At 38.2% G+C, this 22,305-nt stretch overlaps 3 protein-coding genes and 1 long non-coding RNA gene across 4 annotated transcripts; 2 read left to right on the forward strand and 2 right to left on the reverse strand.

Moving 5' to 3' along the window:
- Positions 1–111: 111 nt before the first annotated feature.
- Positions 112–1,161, forward strand: Polr2K (DNA-directed RNA polymerases I, II, and III subunit Rpb12). Its single transcript, XM_086978451.1, has 2 exons — positions 112–403; positions 951–1,161. Exons 1-2 carry the CDS (start codon positions 288–290, stop codon positions 1,015–1,017), a joined length of 183 nt encoding a protein of 60 aa, XP_086834577.1. The 5' UTR covers positions 112–287; the 3' UTR covers positions 1,018–1,161.
- Positions 1,162–6,753: 5,592 nt separating this feature from the next.
- Ctu1 (Cytosolic thiouridylase subunit 1) lies at positions 6,754–9,197 on the reverse strand. Its single transcript, XM_022797952.2, has 5 exons — positions 8,844–9,197; positions 8,306–8,457; positions 7,910–8,069; positions 7,621–7,742; positions 6,754–7,367 (listed from the first exon to the last, which is right to left on the reverse strand). Exons 1-5 carry the CDS (start codon positions 8,973–8,975, stop codon positions 6,788–6,790), a joined length of 1,146 nt encoding a protein of 381 aa, XP_022653687.1. The 5' UTR covers positions 8,976–9,197; the 3' UTR covers positions 6,754–6,787.
- A 151-nt stretch (positions 9,198–9,348) lies between these two features.
- Positions 9,349–11,594, forward strand: RpS3 (ribosomal protein S3). Its single transcript, XM_022797961.2, has 3 exons — positions 9,349–9,508; positions 10,113–10,322; positions 10,975–11,594. Exons 1-3 carry the CDS (start codon positions 9,479–9,481, stop codon positions 11,482–11,484), a joined length of 750 nt encoding a protein of 249 aa, XP_022653696.1. The 5' UTR covers positions 9,349–9,478; the 3' UTR covers positions 11,485–11,594.
- A 3,291-nt stretch (positions 11,595–14,885) lies between these two features.
- On the reverse strand, positions 14,886–21,511 carry LOC111247265 (uncharacterized). The gene is made up of 2 exons (XR_002672052.2): positions 16,886–21,511; positions 14,886–16,240 (listed from the first exon to the last, which is right to left on the reverse strand). It is a non-coding gene; the product is annotated as an uncharacterized LOC111247265 (long non-coding RNA).
- Between the last annotated feature and the right edge of the window lie 794 nt (positions 21,512–22,305).

A 22,305-nucleotide genomic window follows, 5' to 3' on the forward strand; every position in this document is an offset into this window, starting at 1 on the left:
ATGGTAGAGAGAGGAAGATAGGAATATAAAAGGCAATGGAGTTGTTTGATGCAGGGCTCGTGTCTAGTCCAAGGCTGCATCTAGTCAAGAGAGGTGAGCGCACATTATGGTGATTTGTTTCAGCTGTAATTGCGTTTTGGGAGGCAGTGTGAGACATTGTTAGCTGTCGACCGGTTTGCCAAACTGAGATACGCTGGTAACATCAACCGAGATATAGCTGGCTAGTATCGACAATAGTCGACTATTCTGTAAAATCGTGAGCAAGTTAACAATCGAGAGCGAACAAGATGTCGGATAAGCCGGGAAACAGTAGTTCACTATCGAAGCCCCCGCCGATGGTATACATCTGTGGAGACTGTCATCATGAAAACGAAATGAAACTTTCCGATCCCATCCGTTGTCGGTAAGACAAACAACCTCTGGTTATACTTTTTCCCAATTTGTAGATAGCCCATAACTAAATGTAAGCAACGTTTCGTCAAGCGGTACAATTGGAAGTGTGCGAAAACAGTTGTGTTCGATGTACGATTTGACTTACGTTGCTTGACTACCATACTCCATTACCATTTTGACTCATATTGCAAGGTGGACACTAATTTTGTTATTGGCATAGCTTTATTTTTTTAATAAGTTACGCAATTGGTAAACAATTGGTGTGCAGCAGGAAAAAAATTGTTGTTTGCAAATTACACACGAAGTATATACGAATGCTTCGACTAGTACACAGTAGGTATGCTTTACGTGTACGTCGAAAAATATTCCACTGAGCAATCGATGACATCTCAACCGTTCTGTGCCATCGACTGTTAATCGACTCTGTTGAATGAATTTGAAAACAATCAGAACAACATTGCATGATTATGGTTATCAAATATAAATTGCGCAAAATAGCCGGGCTTAACACATTGAAAAAACTATATATAACGCTGTGGTTTTATTTACTTTTGCAGCGAGTGTGGTTATCGTATTATGTACAAGCGACGGACAAAGAACCACAACGTGTTCGACGCTCGGTAATAACGTATGTTCACACAGATCCCTTATGCCTATATGCAGCTATCGTCGGCTGTACAGTCGGATTTCTGAACATTGTTGAACATATTAATTTAGTTAGTAAACTGAAATAAAGTAGTCGCCTCAACAATTATTTGATAATGCAAATTTCACGTGTTTTAATAATAGTAATAATACATCTAGCAATTAGTGCTGACAATAAGGTCGTCTTAAATACGCAGATTGTCAGGAAGTAGCGAAAGACATAGGGTTAATATTTAGATAATGCAGGTAAGCTAGTCGAATGCTAAAGGGCTAAAATGAATTAAATTGTCTTCGTGTGCGAAATATAGGTAACGGGGTGATTTTGGGTAGGAATGCCGCGCACATGTCTCCGTAACTCCAGTCGGACGTCATTGATCAAACTATATTAGTTAGGGCCACCAGAGCTCCAGAGAGAGTCAGCGCTTTAAAAAAAGGTGCTAAGAAAGGCAGGGATCCACTTAAGTTTCCATGTTGTACGCAGGAAATCTGTCAGAAGAGTTAGTCAGTTCCAGAGTATGAGCGAATTTTTAGTAACCTACATGGTCATATTTACCTAAAAATATCCCATGATATCCTGAAATATTTGTTTTCTCTCAGTTGTTTGGTCCTTCATCTTTGAAACTTGAATAAAACGTGCGTCCCCGTGAGCAATCGGCAAAGTGTTCACGACCGTGTCGGAGAAAACCCTAAGTGCTAACTTAAGCCGCACTTGCCATTATAATAGAATCGAGGTGTATATTGATTTCCAAACCCTTCGTTAGATTCTGTTGTCGCGTCTGTTCGGTTTCTTGGATTCCACTAATAAAAATTGGAATCAGCGCTGACTCTTTTTCCAACTCTTAAATTTCGCCAGTTGTACGTCAAGTGGATGTTTAACGGCCGAGTCCATAAGTTTGCAGGTGAAACGTGTTGCATTAGTTCCAATTAGACATCATACAAGTAGTTACTTAGGAAATAATTGAAAATCCTATTCCTAATGATAAAAAAATTAACAAGTTTCGTAAGGATCAAAAATAAAAATGAGGATTTACTTGTATTCTGTTTATATATAAAATAAGGAATTGTCTACTGAGATGGAAGAACATTGCGTTGCATGCCCAAACGAACTTTTGATACCTGCGTTAATAAAAAAAATGATAGGATAGAATAAGTGACTCCATCATTAGGAGCTGCGTTGTTCTATTGGACTGGGGATGGAGAAATAAATCAAGCAATAAGGTGTCAAGGGCATATCTATCACACATGGTGGTATAAAAAAATTCACATATTCCTTTCTAGCATATTAATTTGAGAGGCTAGTTCGTGCGCATAAGCTATGGTTGTTGTGGGACATCAACAGTTACAACGACCAATAAAAATCTCACATAAGATTTTTACTTACAATATGAGCTTAATGAAGGTCCAAAAGGTGAGACGTATGAGGTATTACGATAAGCTGTTTAATTTCAGCTGTATATTTTTTATACATTGAATAAGTTCGTTGTCGTAATGCTTAATGCCAGTACTGAAGGTAAGCTGGAAACATTTCAACTATTGACGAAAACTTGTTAAGATTAAAGTTAGACCATATGTTTTGTTGCAGGCTGATAATCCATATCAACAGGCTCTTACAAGTCCAACAGAACGAAATAATAATTTTAATTCATCACGTAATCTAAACCGCATGCACAACGATGAAGAAATCATACAGTGCCCATAGTATAGAATAAGCTTTATAGCCAAAGCTCAAAGTTTCTGTATATATTTATGTGTATTTAGTCATATTGGGTCTGAATCGCGTTCTTCGTGGACGAGGCCCCTGGCGAACTAGGCTCATTTCAAGCCCCTGGCGAAAACCACAAAAGGCAACCTCCCCGCAAGAGTCAGAATGTCAGCCTCGATGTAAAGCCATGTTTCTTTCCATCGGTTGTTGGCTGTCCGGTTTGTGAATCTTGCAGGACTTATCTAGGTTTTTTTTTAACAGATTTACTGAAAGGCATGATAACAATATCCCATAGTAACAATTCGCTTACGTTGAAACTTGAACCACCAATAACTGCATGTTTGCGATTATCCTAGCAAAGCACTCAAGTTTACACACAATATCTACGTACTTCAAGTCTGCGTTATCAGATGCCACTTTACACAGGCACAACACATACATATATATCCAAATATCTAGAACAAGAGCACAGTCTTTAAGCAAAACTTTCCGCGCCATTCCATGGCATTATCACTAATATATCTGAAAATTAATTTTTAAAGTACAAACCCTTGTGAGCTGCGTAAATGTCTTCTACAAGGAGGAGTTCTTATTTATTCGTATCAGGTACCATATAAGTAACTAAGGCACTCGACAGATTAAAACCCACAGGGTCGTAGCAACAGTTGTACCAGTTGTTCTAATGAGGAGAATGGTTTCCCTTGAACAGGAGGTTCCCTAGTGCTTTCAACCCTTAACATTCCTGATAGATGCAGTCTAATTTTACCAGCGAGTTTCGTTCTGAACCCCCATATGGTTTTTTCATATTCTGCTTTGTGTCGAGTGAGCGGAACTTGCTGCTCGATGTTGTTGATTATATCGCTGTCTAAGAACGGTCACTAGGATTAAGCGAGGGTTCCACAACGTATGTGTGCATAGCCGGCTTGACACATCAGTTCATCCTCTGACTTGATTTGATGCTGATCCATATTTTACTAGACCTACACCCGCGATAGCTTAGTGGGTAACAAATTTGCATAATCATTTTAGGGACATGTTGTGGTCTGAATTCGAGTCCTTATATATAAAAACAGCTCGTTTCGTACGAGGAGCCAGCCGTATGATGGAATGCCGAACGGCGATACCGTGCGTAAAACTTAGCAGTACCACTTTACGAAAAAACGCTACAAATTGTTTAACGCCCATCTGTCGAGTGTGCAGGAAGCATTGTTACTGCAACAGCTTGTTGCCCCTAATTACTCAGATTTTCAGCGTTACGTGAGAAAAGCAGAAAACATTGGTGTAGACATACGTTGCTCTAGTCCTCTTTGCATTCATTATCTTTTATCACTCTAATTACTGCCCAGCGTGGCAACTATAAAGGTTATGAGGTATATCAAGTACTTCGCCGTGGCTACTCTATTATTTATAGAGCCTCATAGCTTTTGTGAACAAACCATGGTTGTTAATTCAGTGAAGTCAACATTTTTATGGAGTATAAGGAACACGCAACTACGTGCTTAATTATAAGAGACAACTGTCTTATTGAGACATCCAAATCGAATTTTATAATTGTCACGCGTTCCTTAACTTTTTCTGAGTACGCAGCGCCATCAAATAGACCAAACAAGTGATTTGTCCAGTTGTTCCATGTGGATGTGTGTTCGTCATCAACTAAAATGTAACACATATATATAATATATTGCAACCCATGAGAAATTTTTGCTGAAAAGAACCTCTCTTAGTTATCTCAGCAAAGGATGTAGGTATATACACTGTTAGAGTTATTCGTACAAGATTATGTAAGTATTTGGGACGAAATAAAGTAAAAAGAAGAAGCTGCTTTTCTGGGTTTATATACTCATGTGATGTTATAGTCATAATTATTATTTGCCACTATTACAATGTTTTTTTTTACTGAATTTATTACTCAGGCCAGTAACAAAGCATTGACGGGATATTGATATGACCCCTGGTCTTTATTACACCTCTGATTGCAAACGTGATAATGAACGTTCGCGAGGAAGATGCATATAGCTGCTATTCGAGAATGACGATTTTCCGTTCGGTGTAGTTGACAATGTTTGAAAAACTGATCAACGAAGGTCGTTACGCTCACGACTTTTTTTAAATACCTTCATCAATAGGTGAGTATCAACGTTTCTCACTTACCAATTCAAGTCAAGTAGCAATGATAAACGAATGTAAGTTCCCAGTAACGCCATATTTTTTTCAACGACTCTATTGTGGCCTATAATTATCACAAACACCTCCTTGACTAAAGTGCTCACTTGCACTAGGTGTTCAAACTCTTACTCGAAAGGCTCTAATTAGGAGTTAAAATCATTGATAGCTACTAGAATTTATCAAAAAAACGCGTAAAAAGTAAAAATAGTTTGTCTACGCAATGATAGCAGCAAACAAATCCCTGTGAAATTTACTAATTTATTAAAACAAACATACAGGCAAATTCGGCAGGTACCACGTTCCTGAAATGATATGGGACATTTTGCTTACTTCCTGCTTATCTTTGTCGCTAACCTCACATGTTTTCACAAAAACGTTGTCAGTAGGTCGGTCTGAGCAGTGAAAAGGTGGTTTTAGTATGTTACATTCCTTTATATCGTAGCGGCTGCTAGGAAAAGAAAAAAAATCCATGATCGCAGCTACGCTTTCACTCGCATTTAAGACACTCTGAAAAAGATGGAATTAAACGTTCTGTTACACAGTCTACAGAAGCAGTGAGTGCATCAAAGCGCGGAACTGTATAAGCGAATATATTTAAACCATATAACGTTTGCGAGGAGGCAAACTTTCCACCCTTATAATTTTTTTTATTAGATTGCCAAAGAGGCTACATTAAAAAAACGAGGAAAGGTTTGAAATTACTGTGAGATTCCGATATCCTTCTTGTGACGAATAGCAATGCGTTCGCAATCGTCGCATAGATACTAGTATGTCAATGCGCTCGGTGATACCTAACCATTATAAATAGATATCTGCACGAACCACGCGTTTACAAAACTCGCCAACATGGTTAGACTTGTAAACTATCTACTTAGATATTATAGATTACTATGCTATGCTTTATTACTAGCATTCGAGATATCAAAGGAAAATGCAGTACACACACGTGAGTCATCTTTGGCACTGAGAAAGCTACCGTGTTAAGTTACACTTGAGTGGACTCTGGCCATCTTCAATGAATGCTTTATGCAAGATCAAATTTATCTTTGTAGCAATTAGCTGTCCATTGTTTTTATATAAATTTTAACATAATCTACATATTTTTTTTTTAATAGAAATGACAAATCATTCTACTTGTTTTGGAATGCTTTACAACAATCTTGTCTGCCACAAAGCTGGTGTGAACAGCAGGCTCTCAAAATTATCACAGTATTATGCTTCATTAACAAATTAGCAAGTTCCCAGCAAATCCGCACCACTTTGAGCACGCGTTGCGAGGTTAGAGTTAGGAATATATGGCTTTAAGTTCCCAGTGGTACTGGGGTTCTACTGGACGGGAATGTTTGAATGTGTTTTCATCTGTATTGTCCATATTTCGCTGTGTGTGAATGATTATATAGCCTGAGTTTATTGTTCGCACCGCTAAAAGGTACTTGTATTGTACGAACTGTTTCATGTCCCTTTTGCCGTTTATCCAATAAACCAAATTATAAAGAACAGCATTACAGACGGCTTATCACAGAAATCGGAAAGTTCGGCGTCGGTCAGATGCAATTGAGGCTCGTTAATAATTTCCACTAATAAAGGCTTAAGAGAATATAGACCAGGATTTTTGCTTTTAGCCTTTTTCCTTATTATTCTACACTGCTGTAATTTGGGGGTGAAGTAGCGAAATGTTTCCAACTAAACAGGGCGCGACTCCAGTGACAAAGTATATCTTCTTCCTATATGCAAGTCGAATTCCATTTGGACTATTCAACGTAATGAGTTGAAACACGAAACGCTCCTCAATTAACATAATAACTATTCTATAGCAATAAAAATTGTCTAGAAAGAAAGACATGATATAAAGAAACTATAACAACAAAGACAAACAATTTATTACCAGTCTAACGTGGTCTCTTTCAAAAGCGAGCTCTTAATTTTATTTTTGCATGTATCGGAGGCTTGATTGTCGTTGTTAGTACATTTATTCGCTTTGTCGTTGCTATCATTAGCGATGTTTACGTTCTTCAGTTCATCACCCCCCTTTATCCTTCTGTCGGACGAAATTTTGAGATTCTCTATTTTTTTATTTACTTTGCTTGTTTTTCCAATCCCCAACCGCGGTATGCCCTTATTTAGTCCTTCAAGCATAACGCATGCCTTGCACACCTCCTGCGACGAAATGTACCCACAACGTTTGCACGTTCGCTTGGACGGCAAGCGAACATCATCCCGCACGTCCATGCACTCTCCTGAATAAATAATATTGAGTATAGCCAACGGATCCTGCAACTCAAGGTTTTTGATATAGGCTCTCGCATGACCCCGATAGGCATTCGGCGAATAGATACATTCTGTTGAAAAATAGTCAAGTTTTTTAAAATGCGCATACATAACAATTTCTTTCTCGTATGTGTATTTAAACGGCTTTGAACGAGGTATAAGCCCGTCGGAGCCTGTGACAATAGACGTACATCTGAAAGCACAGTCCACATAAAACAATTTCCATTACGTACACGAAATAAAAGGAAATATGCGCTTAGATGGCTAAAATCCCGGCAGGAAGCTGATATTTTAAGCAAGAAATTTGTCGGAGAACAATATTAATGTTGGAGTCTTAATGTCTCGATCACAAACAGTAACAGATCGATCTAGTAGCCAAGTATGGCTCTTTTGAATATCTAGCAATGGAAGTAATAACTTGTAAATACATAAAATGGCTTGCCCACCTCCGTAGCCGAGCAATATCTCCCCGAAGGATATTCATAATCACTGTTTCAGCGATATCGTCTGCATTGTGCCCAGTTACCATTTTAGTAACACCTAACTGCATGGCACCTCGATCCAAGGCCTGCAGAGAAAACAGGTCATCAATTTTAATTTTAATTATGGCAAATTCATAAAAATCACATTTGTGTTCTTAAGTACTTCGTTTCCAGAAAAAAAAAACTCTAGGTCATCGCTTTCAAAACAATTTGTAGGTACATCAACTTCCCTTCTGCAATATATAATACTAACCTGTCTACGGAATACTCCACAGAATGTGCAATTACTACGCTTCCCGATTGCGGCAACGATCTTATCCATTGTCCATCCGTACAGATCTTTATATGACAAAATCTTCAAAGGAATGTTGTACTGATGTTCGTTCCGCTTTACAGTCTCCAACGAATCGTCTCTGAAATTTACAAAATAAGATGAATCGAATATAGCCTAAAAGACACCTATTAATGCGGCCATGCAAGGGCTAATGAATTTCCGAGAGGCCCAGCCTGCAGTATGTTTAATTGCAGTTGAAAGAAATAACTAAGGATGAAAATTTGGCAATGGTCAATAATCTCTAGTCACGAAATGTTATTATCGTGTCTTTATTTCAAGTGCTTTTTTAAAAACGTTACCATTGGTAGTTATTACCTGTATCCGGTGATTCCCTCATCAATTGAAAGCAACACAAGCCTTATGCCGTACCCGTAACGATCATTAAGGAGCTTTATTACGTGGGCCAGCACCGTTGAATCTTTACCTCCTGATGCAGCAATCGCTACATACTCGCCTGGATTAAATAACTAAAATACCAGTGACATTCCGAATTAGGCAAAATATTGCTTGACATGGTCTGAGGTACTTTATACTTTCAGGCGGACTAAATTTTTTGGGAATAACAGATCGCTGATAACAATAAAATAAAACGGACAAATGACAAACATACTATTATTATTCTTATTAACATGATATTATATTATTGGGTCATATGTTTAGTTTGACAAATAAATTTGCTTCAGATTATGAAAAATAAGCCGCGTTCTTTATTCATACAAATTGTGCCATACTCAAATACGTTGGATCGTATTTTCACATATTGCGATGGTGCGCACTTCTATCTCTTTATTCTAAAGCTGTTTTTTAAAGACATATTAAATATCTAATAGACAATGATCTACATTTTCCCTGCCTTGAATGTTGTTATTGTCCAGTGGATTTCCTCCTCAAATGCCTCGAAGAAGCATTCTTTGCACAAGGGGTCGCCGGTTTTTGGCCGCTTTAAGCAGGCCTTGCGTGTCGAACACTTTGTACACAATTTCATATTCGAATCGCCTCAAGCTCAACTTCTAGTTCTTTTCTGACAGCAAAACACACTCTTATCACGTCGCCAAGTCCCAATTAAATTTTGTATCCAATGCAAAAATCATTATGCAATAGGCGAGCGACAACCATTTCGGTATCTAAACATGTCATAAATTATTTATGTCCCATAGTGAAAAACAATATTGTTGCTGGGAATCACATGGCATTTCTAAATTTTCGAAGATTGGAATATTTCCATTTGTTAGCAAAACATCGTCTGCTCCACTCTCGTCTTTAAAAAACTCAGTATTTTTTGCTTAAAATAGTTCGATTCATGACCTATTTTTAAATCTTGATTTATCAATGTGATTAGCAGATTCAAAAACAGAGTGAACAAGAACTATACTTGTTACTAAAACAGAATTCGGAGAAAAGGGTACCATATATGTGTTTACATCCGATAGATTTCCGAAACCGGATGTCGCTGTGTTTTGATTGTTCTTTTTTCGTCAAGGCCCGACCATGGCGACGGCACTAAGCAAGAAACGCAGGGTAATTTATTAAAATTCACCTATATTTTTGCGAGGTAGTTGTGTGCAGTGCGAAAAGAAGTGTCTGTAGATCAATACCATATATGATTTGTGTGAAATGATATTCATTGTATCAGGGATTTGTACGGATGAGCGTAGGACAGAACCGCCGTAGCAAGCCATGACACGCTATGCGGTTGAGCCGGAGTTATTAGCTCCGTTACTGTATTGTGGCATTGTGTTAATCGCAGGATATGAGCGCAAAAAGTAACGAATTTGTAGGACTTGGGAAGCTGAAATAGACAGTAAATTTTCTTCTAAGTTTGAGCCGAATTACTGGGCACTGAACCAATTTAGCAATGTGGGTTTCGCGGCACATCACCAGTCAGATTTTGTGACACCAGTCTGGAAGTTTATACGACGTCATTTAGGACTCTGTCAACTCAAGCTTCTAAAACGACAGTTTGACAGTGTTCTGCGAGGCTTTTTCAGTTATCACGAAGTGGCTAACGTACACTGTTAACTCAAGCAGTAAATTTTGGTAAAAAAGAAAAGCTCCGTTACTTGTAATTACTTTTTTTGTTCTGTTTTGTGTTATATCTCAACGGTGTGCTTTTGTAATATAGTTTGTTGCGGACGGAGTGTTCAATGCTGAGTTGAACGAGTTCCTTCGCCGAGAGCTCGCCGAAAATGGTTACTCGGGCGTAGAGGTGCGCAACGGCGCGATGAAAACTGACATTATCATCATGGCCACTCGTACGCAAGATGTCCTCGGAGAGAAGGGACGTAAGATCCGTGAACTTACCGCTGTTGTTCAAAAAAGATTCAACTTCAAGGTAGGGCACCAGAAAATTAAGTGTATTATCACTGTGCTGGACTTTGAATCTATTAATCAATAGATGTTCATAGACGTGTGTACTTGTTCCATATTTTTCTATTCGCAAACAAGGAGACATTGGCCATTTATGTACCGATACTCCTTATTTGTATTGCAGCAGTAGCTGGCTGGTGCCACTGTAATCGATTCTGTATTATTTAGTAAATCTGGTGTTGATTTTCTTGTTTTAAGTTTAGTTCCATTCAGCCTAAGATAATTCGCAAGGCTTAGATAACAAATTGTAAAATCCTCATTACAACTGCTATATTATCGACTGGCGAACCGTACGGGTAGTCCTTTAAAGAACAAGCCACTAGAATTAGTAGCCAAGGCGGTCACACATGCTTCATGCTTTCATGCATGCTTGCTTTCATGCTTTCAATTGTGTGTCAATAATTGTTTGTAACACCTTTGTGGTAGACGTCAACGTTAAAGTTCGAGTAATAATAATAGCTAATAGGGGCACTCAATGCTGCCAGCAAGCGTCTTCTTGATAAGTACGTGGTAAACCGATCTAGTTAACATAGACGCTAGTGTATAACATTGTCTGCGTTCACATTATTTAACAATTCAACTTTCTGCTCGCCCCATATTTTCGTGTTCTTTTTTAGGAGGGTACGGTCAATCTGTTCGCCGAGAAGGTGTCGGCTCGTGGCCTGTGTGCCATCACACAGTGTGAATCCCTCCGTTACAAATTGATTGGGGGCCTTGCTGTTCGTCGGGCTTGCTACTCAGTTCTCCGTTGCATTATGGAGGCTGAAGCTATGGGCTGTGAAGTTGTCGTCTCTGGTAAACTTCGAGGCCAGCGCGCGAAGAGCATGAAATTCGTCGAGGGTCTCATGATTCATTCTGGCGATCCAACAAACCACTATGTTGAGACTGCCGTCCGTCATGTACTGCTCAAACAGGGCGTACTTGGTATCAAAGTGAAGATCATGCACCCGTTCGACGCGCAAGGCAAGCGTGGCCCCGCTCTCATGCTACCCGACAAAGTTACCGTTATGGTGCCCAAGTACGAGGACGACAATGTCGAGACCCGCTCGGACAACAAGCAGGACAATACAAAGCCACCGGCGGCTGCGGCGACGGCTGCAGTGGCAGCTACGGCAGCTGTTCTTTAATATGAAAAGGAAACGCTCACCCGGAACATTTGGCCAGTAGTGGCCACCCGCTAGCCGCGTTCCATTTATGCAAAGGCGGGCAAAATGTGAAATAAATCATTTGGGGACAATTAAGCTGTGTTTTACTTCGGTTAGGTGCAATACCCGTGTAATATCGCCATAGTCGTGTATAGTTAGGACCTTCAGTGTGATTTAACCGTATCAGTTCTGCCTAATATGATAGTAGAATTTAACAGGGACAGTAAAATTGATTGCAAATACATATTATAAACTACAACAGGATCTGTTAAATTTGATATAGATTTGGCTCACAATAAGAATACCTGTTTTCGAAACATTTGTTTTTGGTTCCTTGAATCGTCTACCTAAGCTGTTTCTGTCTATGGTGATCTTGCCGCCCTTCCCTTGAATTGCCTATTTTTACTACGACCTTTCCAGCCAGTTTGTTTCTGCTTCGCAGTCCTTTCTAAATGTGCACAAAAGTGTGCAACCTTTTTATTTCCTCTGTTAAGAGTATTTGGATGTTAACGTTTATAGCGGATATACTCGAGCGTAGCACATTGTTTTTTATGTGGGGCGCCGTCTCCTTTGCTCTTTGGGTATAACACCCAAGTGATCAAAGGAGCTTCTCCTATACGTTATTTACAACGTGACACGTTACACGGGAAGGGTCCGTGTTCAATAAGGAGATGTATGAGAAAGCAAATTAGCTCTGTGCCGTTTAAATCATTTTTAATAACCAAGATAATGCTCTTTACTGCGAATATAGGTGTGGGCCGGAGGGTGGCATTCCATTATTCTTGCCAAAATTTTAAAGTAACTTATGCCCATGTCCAGGTTAGCACAATTTATTCGTCGTTCTCTTACTTTAAGGTTTTTTTTTCTTGGCTTTAAAGCTAGGAAACAAATGGACCCACTAAAACTGTTGCTAAGCTTACTTTCCCTCACCTCGTGTTGTATTTTCGTGCTCCCTCTCCCTGGTTTTATTTCATAGAATATATTCTAATAACTAATACACATTTAATCATAAAGTTCGTGGTTGCATGTAAAGGTATGTGCTTGTACAACTAACCTACCCTTAAGCGGATCGACATTAAAAATATTTATGCTAAAACTTCTCTACTATATCATAAACTCGTTGAGGTGGTTTTATCGGGTTGTGTTATGTCTAGTGGATATTAAATTGTACATATGTTTAACGGGTATTACCGTGCTTGACATTATCAGACTAAGTTTTAATTTACCTGCGGGCAAATGAATGAGTCCATCATTCGGTGTTGGTATTTTTGCAAAAATGAAAAATGCATAATATCGTGGCGTCACTAAATTTTAGTAAAGGCAATACGAGTACGTAAAGTAAGACAGAGGTGGATTGTATTTACAGGGCTTTTTGCTACCGAGAACAAGGCACAGTCGAAACAATAAACTACGAATGGTAAATTGGCTCCGAAAAAGGCCTAGGCTGTTCTATGAGTTTGGAAAATAATGACAACTGATTTTCGGCATAGTCATGAAACTGAATAAATTTACGATCTTGAAGAAGGGCAAAAAAAATTGTTTTTGTGTTCGAATAATGCGCTTTCATATATATAGCTATATTTAGATAGGTGAGGCAAAAGTCACTTGACAATTTGATAGTTTTTACTTACCTCTTTTTCATTCTCATTTCTATCGTACTGTATTCCAATGTCACTCTCACGTAAAATCAAGTCTTTTTAAGTGTTAAGTGACCTTGGTTCCACCATATATATATATATATATTTTTTTTTTTTTTTTAGATGCCGGATGAAGAGGCAGTACTTAATATATTAAGAAAAATGGATAGGCGTACGCACGTCATATATATTGAAGGTAACGCATATAAATACGGACCAACTTAGTCAAGTTTTTTATTAAAGCAGGCGTCAATTCACCTGCTACTTTGTGGCACTAGAAGAAAGGCAGTTTTTTTTTAGAACAAAACAGCGAAATCGCTACCGCGGAAAACAGTTTCAAAATTCAAATGGTTCGTTTTCGCAACTGGAACGTAGATCAGCTATTATGCGATGTCTTGTTTCCAAGCTTCGTGCGGGGTCTGAAAAATTCGAAAAACATTTCTATGAGGCGAGTCTGGAGATCCTCAAGAGAGCTTGAATCTAAAAGGCTCGAAATATAATAAAAATGACTCAAAAAGCTATATTTGATACATCTGGATTTTTTAGGCGGAGATAGACGATCAGTATGAACAGCGAAATATCAATTGTCAATTGCGTCCAGATAAACTTCAGCCGGTAGTCTTCTCGAGGCTTTTCGTACTATTTTATACCTTTTGAAGTCTCTAGCCGTTTTGAGCATATGTATTTTTGGCTTATTATCAGCCCAAAATTTAATCCTACTAATTTTTTGTACGTAGTGTATTTGAACGACATTTCAACGAGTTTATACTTATCAATATTGCTTGCTTATCATTAAAACGTTATTTGCGGATTAAAAAAGAAATATCTTAAAAATTACAGTATTTTAACTCCTGAATTGAAGCTGTAATCGCGGTTGATGGTAGCTGTATCGAATAAACATGTTCCTCGGGGACGATACTTTTAATGCATAGGAAACGTTTCACTAAAATGCTTGTTTTTATGTAAATGCAGGTATAGAAATAACAGATTTTTTGTTCTATATATTATTAAACAGTTAAATTAGATATATATATGTACATATATGTCTTTTACATATATGTTCAATAAGAAGACGAAGTGATGAGATTGTTTCTTTTAAAAACGACAATACAGTACATGCTTGTCGCAAAAGGTTTAGTTGATTCGCTGCCATTTACTTTCAGCTGAATTGAATTCAGTTCTAATAAAAATAATAACTCCGGAACTTTAGCAATAGTCAGTCAGATTTTTCCTATCCGGGAAGCGTCAGCAAAGGTCAGGTTACACTGCGCGGCTGAAAGTGGCTATTCACCATCATTGGGGTGACGGATATCTTTTCCACTAATATGCTCCCATGTAGCGCCTCTTTATTTCTGTTATTTTGAAATACGATTATAGAATGACCCTACCGTCATTCTACGGTAGGAACCACCAATGTTTTAGAGAAAACGAAAGCTTTTGAGCTGCCAAAAATTGTAATATGTAATAATCAATATTCATCACTATTTTTAGCTTTCGAAACCACTTGTCGCCCAAAACTTTACGAGCAGTGTATTTAATTTTTTATATATAAATAATATTTTAATTAAGAGTTGACCTTCCGACATCTGGTCCAGAACCAGGCAACATGCATCCATAATGACAGCTTTTAATGTAAACTGGTGCGAGGTAACGAAAAGCTATGTATATATTTCAACAGAAAGTAGAAAATTCATGGCAGGATAAATAAAATAAATTGGCTAAGAGGTGAAAGAAAGTGGCGGAGAGTAACGGCGAATACAGAATAAATGAATTTATTACTAGAATTCCTGTAGAACATCGCTGTTTCAATAGCTAAAGAGACTACTTACTTGTGTATAATGAAGCAATCTAAAGTAACATTGGATGTCGCTAATGAACGCGGACACAGTAGTTTGAATCACTATTTTTGTATGAATTTATAGCGTTCTGTTTCAATTGGAAAAAAACTGATAATCAACTAACAGGGCTATGGAGTTTATAGAGGAAATAAATATTATAAGATGAATAATTATTGAAGTTATTACTATTGAAGATATTAAAAGTAGTGTGTGGCCACGGGAGGTTACCGATTGCAGGCGCAACCAGATGGATACGTTGGCGCTGATACGGTCACCGAAAAGAGTAATAGAATGTTTTTGGGTTTCTTAGAGAAAATGTTACCAAATGTTATGAAAAAATATCGTTTTAACGGTATGATTAATTCAATCTTCAAGCTTTATGGATGGCGTAGGTATCTAATGGATTAAGTATTGTTAGGCAATGATTTTTTCACTATCCGCTAATAGTAATTACGCGAAGTTAACCAAAAAAGTTCTGGTCGTATCTTTGGTCAGGTAATCTTTATGTCCTGTACGCCTTTGGACATATGAAGCGTGGCAATATTACAGTTTGAATGTGGTAAGGACACAAAAAACCCTAGCCACTAGCGGTGCTTGATGAACAGCTTCTGATTTTGGTCCCATCTACGAAGCCCACACATGACCTAATCATTAAACCGCGAGACCTATTTATCTCCGCGATTCGTGTTCGATTCTAAAGAATGGAGAGTGAGACTTCCATGTTTCTAGTTTTACGTGCGGTATCCCCGTCAGGCATCCCACCAGACGGCTGGTTCCCAACATGAAAACGAAGTCTGTTTATGCCCGAGCTCTAGCCTAGACCAGAACGTCTCCCTAAGATTAGCAGGCAAATGCGTTACCCTCAAAATACGGGACTGGGGACTCGCTGCTGAGATCGCCGAAAGAGGCAGTTTATTCTTGTTGCAACGGGTGGCATCGGTGGCGACCTCCACAGCGGATTGGGGCTTGGCCGCGGACGACTACTGTCTGTGGAAACACGTTTGATGCAAAAGGGGCGACAGGACGAGTTTGTACGGAAAACGAACTGCCGTACAACGGGGGAAATGGGACGGGGGATGCATCAACGAAGTGCTACCCTAACGGAGGTAAGGTTATGCCTTATTGAAGCCCGAATATTGTTAGTTTCACACCACCCACTTTTCATGGTTTATGTTGCTGTTGTTATAGCTTGGTTGTTTTAGCAGAGTTGTAGACAATCTCTACAGCATTTTTCATGCGGGCCAAACGAATGGATGAGATCGCCTGAAGCAAAACAACATAACTAATGAGTTTAATTGACTTAATTAAAAGTAATTAAAAATCCTTTTAGTCACTTATCTTACAATATATATCGCAAGTGCTGACTCTATTTTTGCAAAAAAAAAATTGATGAGTATCTCATGTAGCCCTCTTAAAATCAATAAAGCAATAAATACTAGCAAAGATGAAGTAGCTATCTATTTAACTACAACATTATTTATGTACCCAACAAAAAATAAGCCTAAATATAAACGGACCATACGGTTATGCTTATTTATTACTCATTTTATGGAAGTGGTAAATAATCAGATGTATGGAGCTTTATAATATCTATCTCTATAATCTTTAATTATATTAGTGGCGATCCATGACATAAAAATAAATGTCTCAATTTTTCGAAACCACTTCATAGTATTTTATGAATAATTATTCATTGCATTTGCGTTTTATAATGGTTTGAAAGTTGGAACATGATATTCCGATTATCTTTTGGCATGTCTCTTATAGATGACTTTCCATAAACGGTTAATCGTTTCCTTAATGACTTTTCTCTAAGTATCATAGCCAATATAGAATAGAAAAAAATTTCAAATTCAATAGAAGCACGGCGACATAAAAATTCTGATAGAGAGAAAGGTGTATGCTCACCTTAATTCACATAGGCACGTAATACACGGTAATTTTAGAAAACTCCTTTGACATGCGTAGCACGAAAATGCTTAACACTGTGCGACAAAGCGGAATTGAGAAAAAGATAAAAATTAAGAAACGGCATACCACATAGCTAATGGAAATCGCTAAAATTATTTTGTGATCACCTAACGCAGCTCAAAGTCTTTGTGGAGGTCGTTTCTGACGCGCAAGAGAAGTTTGTCGGCGAGGTATAGGTTCTCGAAAGGTCTTCAGCTATCTGCGCGGCACAAGCAAAGCAAGTTGACAAGTGCCATCTTGACTTCTCGCGAATTTCTAGCCAACACAACAATTGCGTTGTTGAGTTGAGAATGGCATGAATACATACAGGTGACGTTGATGAACATTTTTGGTACAAGATTGTTGGCCTCAAAACAGATACACAGCCGCGCCTCGGTGGAGAAGATGCAAAGCAAGTGAAATCGTTGAATCCCGAGAAAAACACTAATTGTTTATAAAAGGTTTAAAAGTTATTGGTTTTAAAGGTTCCATTTAAAGGAATGGGGTCAATTTTAGTTTGTTAAGGCCATGTTCTAGATCAGCCGCGTAACATCTTCGAATCTAGGAAGCCCTACGAGAAAAACAGTGTGTACAGTAACATCATTAATGATTTCGGGTTATAGTGATGACTTGATCTTGATATTGGCTTACGGGTAACACACCAAACTTAACACCGTCGACTGTACAGCGACGATTTATAGATAAAACAAAGACGTACTCTCTGAATACGCGTTTAAAATAGCGCTGTTCCTTCAAATCTTCGAAAATGGCACATGACTTGCGACCTTCACCGAAGATAAGATATAACTCCTCATGTACCTTCGCTTGTACCTCCGAAAAAGTAAGTGCCGAGTTAATCGAGAATTCAAGCAATACTCCATTTAATCGTGTCGTACCCGTGCAGGAAGAGTCGACATAAAAATCGAAAAAATCGCTACTTAATCAACGCGATTTGTAGTTCTATTCAGTCATGAAGCAGTAAACTAGAAGTATAGAAGTAGAAATAGAAGCAGTAAACTACTAACTGCAAACATAAAAGTGGCGACCCATTTTCTCATTCTCTGCTCGGAGATTTGCTTCCCTATCAAATGCATAGCAATCAGTATATCAATGAATGGCTGTCTTCTCCGTGCGCGCAGTTTCATACGGGTTCATTTTATTTTCCCTTTAATCATTTGCTAGGAAAAAGACAGAAAACTAGGCTAAACTACGGGTGCATAGACAACCTGTGTTTTGTTTTTTGACTGCGAAATGGATCTAGAGACTGGACTTGCTAAACATGATCACCATAGGTATTATACTGTAACTATATGTAAATTTTTAATATAGGTGTAAGAAATTGACAACTTCATAGAAAATCATTGATGCACAATGGTATGACATTCATTGGGCTTAGATAGATTGAAAAGTACAGTTTTTATTCACTCTTCTTTTGAGAAAATTCGTATAAATTAGTAAAAGATTGCAAAACTTCTTTTCCTCAAAAGTTTTGTAAGAAACGAAGCTCCCTTTATCTTATAAATTTGGAAATCTCCTCAAGTGTAGAGTTGCGGTTTTACGATATCGAATTATCAGACGAAGATGTACGAACTGCTAACAAAAAGGAAAATATCTTATAGCCAGATATATAGAGCGGGTCTTTAAGCTATCGATGTCAAGCATCAAAGGAGTACGAAAGTAAACGCACTTCCGTTAATATATTCTCGGTTAGCAGCGGCTATTAAGTCGTATACTCTAGGCTTGGCGCTGTCAGCATCGACGGACAGAGATTCAAGACCCGTCACCCTCTCGAGAAGTATAGCCATTTTGTATCTCGTAGATCACCGTGACAATTCCATCCGATTTATCTGCTTTCTCCTTACCACTCGTAAAGGTTGCTCATTCATTGTGTTCTCCATAAATCTAAAATCGCAGAGTAAGACGAGGGTGTCGGCATACAACGTTGACTTTTCTACTGGGAACCAACACTGTTGAATCACAGCTAGACAAATTTGCACCTTGGTTTCAGCCTAAAGGCTTAGTTATCGTCTAGGTCACGTTGGATAGTTTTTATTTATCTCCTCGGCTGCACGGTGGCCCATTACAGATGGAGTCCATCCGATTGCTATATAATAAGTGATACAATGAATACACGATTGTCTTGAGGTTTTACCATACCTCTTCGATACATTATCAGATTAGAAATCGCACAACACACATTAGAGATCAGAGATCTCACTAAGTGCTTTAAAGCTTCTATATGAAAAGAACGAGAACTAATGTGGATGTCACAGTTTTATCTCGAAAGTTCATTTATTGACCTGGAAGTTCATTTTTGTGGTTTTATTTGTATTGTATTTTGCGTTTACCTTTTAACTCAAATGATACAGACTGATGAAGGAGGCTGAGAGCTTTCGAATATTGTGCAGCATTAGGGGGAACTATTTAAAAAACGGCGCCACTATTTACCGTCATATATATAAATCTTTACGAATTAAAGAAAGAATATTTTGACGATGATTAGTGAGTGGCGCATGCATGCAGGCAAAAGAAATCTTTGAAATATCTGTTCTCGTTTAGATACAGTCTTAGAAACAAAGCACTGACAAAACTAAAGTCATACAAAGTAATACCACAGTTTTACCTCTTGGTTTGTCTCCTAAAATGTTCACAGCAGTTGCATATGTATCAATGTATATACGCTTGTATTGCTCATTTTCGGACAGGTGTGTCCTGTTAAAGGGATAGCTACAATTAGAATGTTTTAACTAATCCAATTGCAGTTATACTGATAAAAGTATAATTGTGACAAACTCTAAATTTGTGAATAACCTTTGTGCACCAACTGAGGTTCCAGGACCAATTCAATGGATTTGGTGCCGTTTGTAATACTACGTTTCATACGCCAGTGGCCTAATTACATTTAGATGAAATACTTGAAAGTATTGATTTGGCACCCCTGAGTGAGAAGAGCAAATTTTACTATGAATCCACATATCTCTTTCTATGGGAATACAATAATATTGGTGTGCTAAATAAGGAGGAAGCCATGACACTCCTTGGGGCTGTTGCTGTCTCCCTTTCGAAACAATAACAGCACAAGTTGAATGTGTAATGTAACATTCGAGTACATAAATGCTACCAGTAGGATTAGGATGCTCGGATTTAACATAGATGATGACATAATATAATTGACTTCTTCGTCCGCTTGGTCTGTATCCTACGTATCATTAACCAATGTTTAGATTGGAGCTGAAGTATCAGCGCAGGAAATAACGACCTGCGAGGCCTGGCATGCCCCCCAGCGTGGTTCGCATTTTTAAATCACGTGTTCATCGTATAAGAAACATCAGCGTTATTAGGTCTACAGCAATTAACCACATAAAGTGTCCTATGACTAGGTTGATATTTGACTAGGCAGATTTATCAAATAGGGCAAAATAGAATAAATAAGTTAGACTGATAATTAGAGTGAATGGACGTTGATATTTCAGTGACTGTCCCAATGACCACTTAGCATGGTAACACTTCTATATCCAATTAAAGACTGAAAGGCTTTTCTTAGGCATAACTCATTATTCGATTATATGTATGTACGTGGTTCCTTATATTTTACGCAGACTATGCAACTTTTCACTTTTTACCGTAGACACTAATTAGCCATTGCCGTCAACTGTGGAGAGCGAGTAGAAGACCCAGTCTAAATAAGAGCCCTGCTTGCAACGAAACCAGAGATGAGTCTGATTTAAGAATGCAGATTGCAACTACCAGAAATTGAAAGCTACGCATTCACCTAGTACAAGAAGGGCCATCTGGTCACGGACAACTTCGAAGTGAGGCCGATAGGAATAACCTAATATATTTCATGAAATGCTTCATATGGTCAAAATTTTACTTAAATACAACATCAATAACGACGTCTTCCATGGCTTTTGTCATTGCAGTTATTCGCTTCATCCAGTTTTAGTCTATTTTGTCGTATACATCTATCTTTTTCTTAAATACTTTCCTTAAATTTGTCCCCAATCCGTGAATTGTTGTAGCACACGTTGCATGTTAAGTACCCCTATACAAACTATCGAGCAAAGTTAGGCCACATTACCTAGGATACGTTCGACATCAGCCGCTCACTTAAGCGATCCTTTATTAATGATGACGATGCTAGTTACGTGGAGGGATAAATTATCCTGTTGAAGCCATAAGTCTTGCAACGATATAATTTGCACAAAGGAGTGCGATCATCTCCTTTTAGCGAACAAGGTCAACAGTTTTGCCAAAAAAAGCCAATGATGCTTACGACCTACATCGCAATTATCGTAGGGTGCAAATCCCTTTCGTGGATGCCTGGAAATTCTCGGTATACGGTAATTCACCGACGATGAACAAACTAAACTAAATATCCGTGCCGCCATTTTAGAGATACGAGCAGATGTATGCGAAAAAGTAGCCGCCAACTGAATGAGGAGAATAACTGCCATAAAAAAACCAAGCAAGCCCTTCGTATTGATGTTCTATTTAGGTAGGTTTTAAATGTATATAATTTGTAATAAAAGCAGATTTATGCAAATACATTCAGTTGTTTTTTTGTTGATGTCATTTTCAGGTTAGTCTCAGTCAAACAGGCTTTTCGCTATGTTGATGGAAGTCTTGGAGACCAAAACGACCACGAAGAATAAGGTGTTAAGTATTTTGCTCCCTCTTTTTAGAAGTGTAACAATAGCGGTACTATTTCGTAAAATAATAACAATTATAAAGTAAGGTCTTATAGAAACTATATGCGTAATCGTACAGCTAACGGAAAATAATGGCTTTTTTCGGCGGTCAACCGGCAACACCGTCTTCTGTTTTGTTTTTATTCTTTATTTAAGCCCATATGAACAATTTATCCGCAACGCCACTTTCGATTGCCGCCTCATTATAGATATCATCCCACTCTTCTTGTTGTTTTCCTTTATCATCTTCCGAAGGGACAGATTCCTGTTTCTATTGGCAAATTAGCACCCGCCCAACCAGCTATCTTTCAGTTCAGCTCAGTTCTGTGAACTGATAGATCGGAACACCTGCCTGCTTTACAACGCATTAATCACATACATACACCTCAGTCGTTAATCTCTGGTTTCTAATTCCCGCCAGCCTCGTCCTTTTCTCTGCCATCATCGCCACAGTGGCGTACCTCCTATTATATCGCACTCACATGTTAACGCTGATATCTTCATCTAAAGACTGAGCCGAATACAGTTAAGAAAAATCAAGAAGTCCCTTAATGAAGTATTTTCTCGAAAAAATCTATACTTGTCGAATGACTATAAATTGAATCAAGGATGCCATGTGTGTTTTTAAACAGAAGTAAGATGTACTGCATACTAGGTACTGGTGTTATAAGAACTGATGTGTGAAGT

Source organism: Varroa destructor, unplaced genomic scaffold (genome assembly GCF_002443255.2).
Source record: "Varroa destructor unplaced genomic scaffold, Vdes_3.0 BEIS01000001.1, whole genome shotgun sequence".
Classification (NCBI taxonomy): Eukaryota; Metazoa; Arthropoda; class Arachnida; order Mesostigmata; family Varroidae; genus Varroa; species Varroa destructor.